At 40.9% G+C, this 10,464-nt stretch overlaps 1 protein-coding gene across 4 annotated transcripts; it reads right to left on the bottom strand.

The window, feature by feature from the left end:
* Nucleotides 1–586: 586 nt before the first annotated feature.
* Nucleotides 587–10,335, bottom strand: tmem87b (transmembrane protein 87B). 4 transcript variants are annotated; one of them, XM_075477073.1, is made up of 19 exons: nt 10,167–10,335; nt 9,349–9,409; nt 9,148–9,239; nt 8,924–9,058; nt 8,768–8,821; nt 8,502–8,673; nt 8,243–8,304; nt 6,466–6,649; nt 6,262–6,361; nt 6,049–6,142; nt 5,601–5,671; nt 4,567–4,676; nt 4,415–4,473; nt 4,208–4,317; nt 4,046–4,119; nt 3,887–3,957; nt 3,696–3,748; nt 3,561–3,591; nt 587–2,099 (listed from the first exon to the last, which is right to left on the bottom strand). In XM_075477073.1, the coding sequence occupies exons 1-19, from the start codon at nt 10,314–10,316 to the stop codon at nt 2,058–2,060; spliced, it is 1,725 nt and encodes a 574-aa protein (XP_075333188.1). In that variant the 5' UTR covers nt 10,317–10,335; the 3' UTR covers nt 587–2,057. The 4 variants fall into 4 exon arrangements, with proteins under 4 accessions (XP_075333188.1, XP_075333209.1, XP_075333194.1 ...); XM_075477094.1 differs by having other exon boundaries at nt 4,208–4,311; XM_075477079.1 differs by lacking the exon at nt 5,601–5,671 and adding an exon at nt 5,304–5,375 and having other exon boundaries at nt 4,567–4,675.
* Between the last annotated feature and the right edge of the window lie 129 nt (nt 10,336–10,464).

Raw genomic sequence — 10,464 nt, 5'->3', positions numbered from 1 at the left:
AGATACGCAGTAAACAATAGGCTGTATTACTCAAGCACAAAACCACAATTAAATTGAGTGGACTTCCCTGATCTGCATCAAAACACCAAACAGTTAAACTGAACAGGTTCAACTTGATGCAACCGTTTCACAGCTAGTCATTTATTTATTTTTCTTCCAAATCAATACTGAATATAACAGATTGGAAAACATTCTCCTGAATTCAAATAGCATTTCATTTGAGTGCACTGTACACAAGAGAAGAAAACCCCCAATGGTACAAAAAAAAAGAAGAAAAAGTTCTTCTTGTCACCTGTAAGGGGAAAAAAAAATAAAGGAGTCATTCAAACACTTCTGACTCGTAGAATTATGAAATAACAAGAATCAGTCAAATTCCATCTGTGCAAATAATCCGAGGTCAATTGCAGGTGTCAACAGTATTATATAACGGAGCGACTGTTTGCCACCATAAGCACAAATGTTTCCAACACAAACACACACCAAACAGGAACATTATAATCCTATTTAGGTGATCGGCTTCTGCTAACCACATTACCCGTGAAAGGTGTTCTGATGTGGGATTTTCCAAGACAAACAGACAAAAATGACAAGTTCTGCTGTGACATTTATTCAGAACAACACACAAGGATGAGGGTGTTCAACTCCATACACATACCGACAACAGCAGGCCGAGCACTTGAAAAAAATAAAATATATATATGTTGAAAATAATAACAGTATGATTAAGACTTAACTGAAAGGACATGAGTGTTATTAAGGTGGCGATGAATCCAAAAAAAACAAGATTTCATCACAAAGAAAGCAAACATTGCCAACAGGGGAAAAAGAAAAAAAAACTGAGCTGTTCGCAGATGGAAGCAAACTCTGTAAACACACTTCAAGTAAACGCGGGTAAAAACAAGCATTAACTTAAGTACACTTGGAAAAACACTAATAAATAACAAAGTCACCCTGTCTCAACACACATACAGCATATTGCTCCTTATTTTAGAAGACACAAGACCTGCTCACCCGCAGCCATACAGCAAATTCCAAACATGACGGTAAAAACCCTAATTTTACACTACTGAACTAACCCCGTTACCATCAACTTCAATTTGTACAAATGCTTCGTCCCTCTCCCTTTCTCACAGATTCGCTAAACGTTAAAGGACGGCGGGCATCGATCGGGGACACGAAAGACACTTTTCTTCATATTGTTCTCGACAACTGAATGGCAGGAGGCCTCACACGGGGAATGACATGTAGGCACAGCTTTGATCTCCAAAGTGCATCAGAGCAGATTCAGAGTTACAGTGTTTCAGTTTGCAAAGTTTCCATTTTAATCAGATTTTAATTTTTGATAAAAAAAAACAAAAAAAAAAAAACAAGAGAAAACCCTGTGTGCTTCTGACACTCGCAGTCACATATAAAAACATTAACTGAATTCCCCACCTCCTGAAAAACTTCTCTTTAATTCTATATTCATAAATGTGTCTATAAAGAACGATCCAGACTGAAGCTAACTCATTATCCCCGTAATAAAATTCTCTGACCTGCGACTGCAAAAATAACTTTAATAAATAGTTTCCAGTCGAGGAAAAACAAAAGGGCTTTTCACAGCCCATCGATGACGCAAAAATATACTCAAGTAGACGTTTAATGTACATTTCGGAGTATTTTCTTGTTTTGTTTTTTTAGGCATGAGGACGTTGAATTCATATAGACACAATAGAAATAAATACACAACTTGATATAAAAAAGAAACACTGTCTTTGGAAAGATCAAAACTGGTCGAATGAGGGAAATTTATGAACCTGTTGATCAGTGAAAAGTCTCTCTGGTAGAATACTTAAAAAAAAAAAAAAGAAAGAAAAGAAAAGAAAATGAAGAATATCAGCAGAGGCTCCCCTGAAACCGTCGCCAGCGTCACCCTGTGAAGCGGCATCAGCTGAAGAATGAAATGGCACTCCAGAACCATTTGCCAGGAAATCCCAGAGAAAAACCCCTGCTTCAGAGTCGGGAGCAGCTGCTATGTTCTCCCTCCGTGTCCGCAGATGGCTGGAAACGCTTTTGCCTCACTCAAGCTTTGACATCTCATACTTGGTCGTCATGATTTCCTGGGAAACAACATGCAAACGTTAATTATGCATTTTCTCTCAGGCAGAAATCCTCCAAGAGTCAAATACGATTGCCCGCTACTATTCACTGGAGAAGGCACAATTTACCATTGGCTGAGCTTTATCTTCTGTAGTGGCTGTTTTTTTTTCAAAATGCATATCCAGCTACAGATACGGGACACTTGACTCCTTTCGCATTGGAAATAGCAAGGCAAGGCAAGGCAATTTTATTTGTAGAGCACAATTCGTACACAAGGCAATTCAAAGTGCATAGCAGTGTGGCTACCCTTAGTGTGCTGAAAGCTACACTCGTACACATTCAGACACTACTTTATAGTGTCACTATATATCCCTGCGGTACAAGATCATGTAGATGCATTCCACCATTAGAGTGGCAGAGCTCGTCAAATCATTAGACTGCAATTTGCTATATATTCATCACACAATTAGAGGAAGGGGTAGCGAATTACAGGCGTTTCAAATGTGGAGCCCCCTTTGTCAGGGCCTCAAATATCACTGGATAATTGACTAAAAGCTATTTCAAGGTCAGGTCCCAGTCTATTCATTCATTATTTCTTCATCAATTAGGCAGGAAAAGAGAAGGCTGTTTCTGTGATTCCACAACATACTTTCATCAACTCTCAACACAAATCAAAGCTAAACAAATTCACAGAGACAGAGGGAACATCTGCAGTGGCCATTCAACAGCTCTCACTCAGAGAAAAAAAATAATAAATGCACTGGTGAGCTGTAGATAAGACAGTGGGAGATGATTACAGAATTCTTTCCAGGATAAAGAGGAAAAACACCCAGCAAAGTGAGAACACTCTGTAGACATAACATTATCCATGTCTACGATAGAGAGAAGTCTTCACCACAGGTGTAATAAGCCTCATAAAAAGAAAGCTCAGGTTAGACTTGGCCACAAAACATCTTAAAAAGTCAGGAGTATTCACAAGGATCGAACAGCTGCCTGCTGAAGCCCTTTCACAGCGAAAGATGAGCTAATTAAGCTAATTCATACAGGCCAAATGGAAGAAACCCTCTTCACATCGGTACACACAGCAAGTCGACTCGCTGCGGAGAGAAAAATATTTTACCAATCGATTTCCAGGTCACAGGCAGCAGATGATTAGTAGGAACAAATTAACAGATGACATGAGCCGACGGCTTTGGGGGCTCAGATTCTGCCAAATAAAGCAAAGCCGATTGGACAATGGCCCAAAACACACTGCGACAGCGACCCAGGAGTTTTTAAAGGTAAAGAGGCAGACTTCTCTGCAATAACAGCAGCTCCAATCGTATGCCTTAAATACACAAGAAACTCGGACGGGTTCTTCAGGGGACTGTATACTTTCTCACGTTTTACTCCCTCTACTCATGTGGACTAACGTGTCTTTGGTCTAAGAAAAAAACATCAACTGTCAATCCTGTTTTGTGCAATATATATATATTTTTTACCTCATCGGAGTCAAGCAGGACTGGAAGAGCTCTGAGGAGATGAAAGGAATAAGAGAACTTCTGTTACAATCACACACAGCTTCTATGATTACACCAGGATGCTTGAATCATTCTGTGTATCAAGACGATGCTTACACGTCAGTAAGAGAGCTAGGAATGTTGTCCTCTACCCATTTCAAGTCTTCATCCTAGACAAGCAGAGAGAAAATAGTCAGAGTAAATGCTGCCATCTACTGAAAGGAGCAATGTAGACAGAGTTACTCTTATTGGATCTGATTAATATTCATCAAATCTAAGAAACTGATGAAACAGAACGTCATTCTTACTGGGTTTGTTTCTGCAGGCTTCGCTGTACCATTTGTCTCACTTTTAGTTGCTCTCAATTTTATTCCCTCGGCTGAAAATCAGAAAAAAGGAAATAAATTAAAAGAACATAATAGTCCGTTTATGGTACTTTGGGTAGGGTTCCCTTCATGTTACTGTACCCAGGTTTGTAGAGGCGATGAACTCCTCAATCTCCTCATCGTCAGAGTCATCAATGAGAGGTGTGAACGCATACCTGTAGACGTAGAAAATAAATCTTTGATTCCACATGAACTAGTTGAGTTCATGGCGCTGGATCAAAGAGTCCAGCTCGCACAACTTGCCTTTGGTTGTTTGCAGACGGCCGCCATAAAAACATTATGACGAGCAGAATGATGGAGAACAAGAACCTCCAGAAAGCATCTTCTACCCACAGCTCAATCCAATCCTTAGCCAAAAGAAATAAAAAGATATCGCAGATTCTATAATCAAACTTTCTTCCATCACTTAACACAACAATACAAATGAGGAATATGCAAAGACATACTCACAGACTGGCAATCTGCTAATCGAAACTTTTTTGTTGTCCAACCCAGGAATATTATAGAAGCTGAAAAAGAATAGGAGAGCATGTGAGCACATAGGTAAAATTATACACAAGATGCACTAACCACTGCCCTCCAACTGTGGCTGTAGTACTTACCAATAACAGCAAATATTAATGTATTCGTGAAGTGCCTGTAGAGAGACAACTTCACAGGGTTTCTCCTCAGCTTTAAGGTCTTGATGGTTTGTGCGAGGCTGACGAAGATGTTAGCGGCAGTCAAGGGAAGCAAACAGCAGGCATTACACAGAAACCACACTCAATCCTTTTTTTAGCACAGGTCCTTAGGACTTCTATATGTGAGCTTTAAAGATGATCAATGTGTTCGCTGCAATTAGAGAAATGTGTTGAAGATTTAAGGAGATGATTAAATAAGCATATGAAAGCATTTTTTCCCCCTTTTTCTTCCCCTCAAAGTTTCACACAAGTGAAGTTACACCTTGAGAGAAAGAATGAACGCTTGACCAAATTCTTCATTCCAATTTTTTATCTCCACGAAAGAGGCACCCACATTTATAGTTTCTGTAAAGAGGACAACCTGTAAAGTCTGGGACACAAATCAGCATTTTATGCTGATAAAGACAGAGAATGTTACTCTCATTGCTCCAGTGCAGAAAGAAAAGGTCATTCGATGTGTTGGAAAAACGGGAGAATGGAAGATTTTAAGACCAGTTCAATTGTCAAGAAAGAGAGTTTGCACAGATGTCAGTACCCTTAACTCACACTTAAACTACCAATTATCTGGCAAAAAGGAGAAAGACCATCTCCCGTATGTGTAGAAGGTGAGGACAGAAGGGAACCACTCAGGGAAAGGTTGTAGGTGCACAAAAGGATATCCACCAGCATAAAGAAGAATCAAGCAGAGCCAAGGGAATGTTGGCCAGCAAGGCCAAATCAGAATCCTTCGCCTGGACAGGAAAACAGAGCAGGACCACAGTGCACCAAGAGAGGAGAAAGGCAGGGGGGTAGGGGCGGTAAATCACAAAGAGGATAGGAGATTAAAAAATATATATATATTCATATATATAGGCAGCACAGCTACTAAAACATAGGTACGATCACCAGGTGGGAAGAAAAAAAACAACAGAAAAACTACAGATTACTGCTGCTAATGAGTACGCTGGAAGGATATGAACCAGATGGCGCCAGATTCAAACACAGCCAGAACAATTGCTGTAATGAGAGCTGGACCATTGTCTCGACCCTTGATTTTTGGTTCCACAACAATTTAAAAAAAAAGAAAACAATTTAAAAAAAACACACACACAAGATTTAATTTCAAGTCTAAGACAATCCAGCAAAAAAACCTAAAAGAGCTTTGAAATCGCTAAATCTTAACATGCATATCAACCAAGCAGGTGGGAAAACAACGAGTCGTTGACTCGTTGATCTTCCAACATTGGCCGATTAGAACTTCTCTAACTTGAAAATTTGTTTGTTTTTTTAATTACTGACAGATTTGTATTTTGGTAAGATTTGAATCCACTTGAAAAGCAACACAGTGCCTTTAAGCAACCTCAACTTCTGACAGTAATATCGTAATATAATGTGCATTTCATTCACAAGTCAAACATTACTCACCCCTGTGATCCTCAGGACACCCTCAATGCTAGCAAAGGCAGAGTAGAGGATGCCAAGCCCCACCACTCTGTGCATCACAGATCCCAATCGAGGCCTAAAAAGCAAGAGATGCAATAAAATCAAGAAGATTAATGCTTGATTGAATATTGCTTTTTTTTTTTTTTAAATGAGCAAATAAAAACCTGTGTGTATGTACAGATATAAACAACATACTTCACTATGCCATAGCCCAGACTGACAATGATGACGAGTAATCGAGCCAAAGTCCTTTTGAGGGCAGAGACCAACTCAGCAAAGATCAACAAGCCTTGAGCTAAAGCAAAAAAATAAAATAAAACATTTTAGATTTAAAAAGTAAACAGATTACTGTCTCACGTGATAAAGGAAGAATTTTTGTGACCACCTAAAAATACTCACAAGCAGAGCCGTTGGCATTGGTGTTTTCATATTCGGCACAGAAAACCGCCTTCTCCACCATCCCGAGGAATATGACGCCTGCTATCCAGAACTGGATCCTCAGCAGATCTTTCCAATAGCAGGCTGCCCAGATAAACCACAGCAGGGCGTACAGGATGTACACTACACACATTACCATGTAGAACTACAAACAGACATTGAGGGATTAGTCCATAAACAAATCACATATGGAAGCAGTTGTTATTCGTTAACTGGAGACCAATTTCCCAAAAAGTAGTCTATCAAAAAACCTATTTCTTTTATTTCTTTCTAGTCAGAGTTCAGACTGAGGTTTGAATCTGTCAGCAGTGCATCACCCCAACACAGTAAATCTCACAGTAAAAACAGATTTAGTTTTCAATACATACAGCGGCATATGTTCCCCTAAAAGCAGTAAAAACACAGATCCTCCACAACATTAAAAGAGTAAATAACTTATCTTGTTGCAGTGCAACATTCTGCAGGTAAAAAATGTGCATCCTGGATTTCACTTTGAGACTTGCCTCTTTCCTAAACATTTTTGCTGACCAGACCCGTACATGTACAGCAACAGCCCTCCCCCCACCAGGAGAGACGTGGACTATGCTGAAACGGCTAAAGCCTCTAGCATGGTTGCCGCGTCGGCTAGCGCGAGCGGTGTTGATGACGTCACGATTTCGTGCCGGCTATTTATAGTGGCGCGAGTTGATGCGCCAGTAGTTGCAATTTTCTCCGTCACAGAGGCGCTACGTGAAGCTTACCGCTACTCTACAACGACGAAAGTCGAGAAGAAAACAATGCCACTGTCAAGAGCAGGAACACTGTCATCAATGATGCTGCTGCAGTATCTGGAAGATGAAATGCTTAGGACCTTGCCGGCACATTGCCAGGACAATTCAGTCAATAGAAGTGAAGGTTTGAAGCCCCCAGCATCACCACTTCGAGTCTCTGCCCTCTTCTTTGCCTTCACGTATCTGTCCTGTAGCTTCTTCCAAACACTCTTACAGAACTCTCCCTCTTTCCCCAAAGTTCTGCCAATCTCTGTCCACGAGTTTTGGGAGTTTACGTTGGTCCCTGTGCTCTTTCACTGCAGTGTCATACAGGTGCCTGTACAAACGCACCTCCTCACTGAGCCTGGCCTCAAATTGGTCCATCCGGTTTGTCGTTCTCGGCGCAGCCAAGTTACAAAATTCGACTGGTGCACGACGACACGCTGCGCCGCCTTTTCCTGGCGTGCGCCAGGCCTGAAACGTCATGGGCCGCCCCCGTGCCGTGAGCAACGCATCAACTATAAATTCAGCTTCAGAAGGGACTTGGACACCATGACAAAGGCGTTTTCCTTTATACCAGTCAGATGGGATCTGAGAGCGTCTGTGGGCAGGAAGCCCTTTCCACACAGAACCACTGTACGACCCAAAGGGTCTAAGGTAACTATTACTAATGCCCCAGAACCAGACATTCCAGGACACCACCAGATGTCCTTTGTCTGCAACCCGACTGATCAGAGCATCAGCAGCAGCATGACTCCTTGACAAGCGGATGTAAAATTGTGCATTATCGGCTAAATCTCATAACTCTGTATCATACTCTAAATAACTAGCTCATAATGAACTTACACAAACCTTTCAGTAGGGCCAGGACATAATTGTACAAAGATTAATATTAATAAAGATATAGACATAACCAATAGATGTTTTTGATAGGGAAAAAAAAAAAAAAAGTCACAAAAAATGCTTGCTTCGTTAAGTCATTTACTTACAATCATGAGAGGCCAATCTGTGACCGAAATGTAGCCGTGGCTGCCTCTCATCATCACATTAACTGGAAAAGAAAAAAAAATCCTGCCATCAGACAAATGAAGCAAGGCAGTGTTTTCACACACATTGAGATTCTGTTTGTGGTACAAACAAGTGGCGAAAAACACATTAGTACTACTAACAAGTGGACTTGGAAATCAAAAGTCAAAGTCAATTCTTTAAAAAAAATTAACTTTACTGAATTGTGCATCAACGTCTCACCTGTTAAGTTCCAGCTGGCCTCCTCTTTGCTCGACACAATCTTAACTACCAGCAGGTAGGGCCCATCCCTCCATGTGGTGGCTATCACGTTGTCTCTCACGCTCACACTGCCGTTCTTCGCGGTGCTGCTGCGGTCATACTCCTCAGAGATCCATTTAATGTGATTTTCATCCTGCAGTACGGCGAGGGAGCAACAAACTAAACAAACACTCGAGCAACAGAGGATGCAAAACACAGACAGGCTATTTATGGTTATGTTTTCTTACTAGATCGTCACTCTGGACAGGCAGACGGTCTGGGTGCGGTTCTGCCTTGGCTTTCTGAAAAACACATGCAGGGGTCAAGGATGTTGCTGATGATAATGGACGTCACAATATCAAAGTGTGTTGATTATGCTGAGAAGAGTGGCATGACAAACCCACTCTGAGCATTGGAAAGGAGTGCAGTCCACTGGAACACATTATTGGACTGTGCCTGTGTTCGATGTATTCTCCCCTTCCGATAGGATTTGGATCCAGGCTCTCCCCGCGACTCAGAGGTGTCCTCTCATACATTTCCTACAGACGGTCACAATCCAACAATTGAAAACCACATCTAGTCGAACAACTGACTGACACATAGGCTGACATCAAGCATTTGTACTTACGTCAATATTTTTGAATTCATTGTGACAGGGGTAATATTTTAAAAGCCAGTTGATAGTGAGGTTCACCTCTTCGGAACAGTCAAGAAATACAACTAAAAGATGAGAACAAAAAAACAACAACATACATTTAGATTTTAATCAAGGCACAAAAAGGGCAACACTTTTAGGATAGGTCATGAGCAAAATGTTATCATGTCTCACCTTTCATTTCAATATCAGTGTCTTTAAACATAACTTTCCTTAATAGTAGTGGTCTGGATGTCTGTAAAACAATAAAAAAAAAAAGTTTATGAGCTACAATGCCATCAGGGATTTGTCTCTAATTAGTAATTGCTTTGGTTTGTTGGTTGGGTACTATCTGTTTGTAAGAGGGGGAAAAGACCTCATCAGTAAGATGAACTATGAATTTTACCCACACTACTCAAAACAACACTGAACTGTGAGTGTGGTTCAATGTTTGCCACCTGTGCAAATTGGACCCTGGCTTTACACAAAACTGCAACCAGATAGAGACCAGAGGGAAACTGAAGCCTCTCGGCGGCTAAATTATTGATCAATGATTTCCACTTGTCCTAAAATCTAGGAGCTGGACCTTCATGCCGGTGTACAAGAGGGAGACTCCACTTTACAAGTACGACTGAAGACAGGCTTTCGGTGTGCAATTATTATACATCAATACAATGTGTGGCAGGTCGAAGGTATAACACCAGGGTTTCTCTCTGTACTGCTGGTCAACTAAAACTGAAGCTGGTGGTTAGCTAATCTTAAGGTGCACGTTAGCCATTCAACACAAGGCTAACATCTAATTAGCTAAATGACACCCGCTCCTTTGGTACGAACATTTTAACAAACTATGTTAACGAAAGTAAGCTGTGAATAAGATGCCATCGCTGCAGGACAAGTTTACCCCGACTGTCACCACACTCACAGCTGTTAGCGAGCTACCATAACAAGGCTGTTGTAGCTAGCATTAGCTAAGACTGCTGCAGTTTTCTGGAATGTTTCCAGCTGATACTCACATTAACAAGTGTAATTTGCCAAACCCCCGTCTCTGGCGAGGCAACAATTTCATTAATAGAACTGAATAAAACTACAAAAATAACGAGCCATGGACAGAAAACTCCTCTGGTCGGGCAGCTCCACGTCCGCATCCTGATTACAGCTGCCATGTTTGTTACGGGTTTCAACCCTTCCCTTCGCAACAGCCAGAAATGTGAGCTTCCGACTTGTCACCTGCGTTACAGGTAACTTTGTTTTTGTTTTTGTTTTTTGTTTTTTTTTAATGCGGCAATAATAATATAAATAATAATGATAATG

Source organism: Odontesthes bonariensis, chromosome 2 (genome assembly GCF_027942865.1).
Source record: "Odontesthes bonariensis isolate fOdoBon6 chromosome 2, fOdoBon6.hap1, whole genome shotgun sequence".
Lineage (NCBI taxonomy): Eukaryota > Metazoa > Chordata > Actinopteri > Atheriniformes > Atherinopsidae > Odontesthes > Odontesthes bonariensis.
Note: the sequence above shows the minus strand (reverse complement) of the source record. Positions and strands in the feature narration are given on the sequence as shown.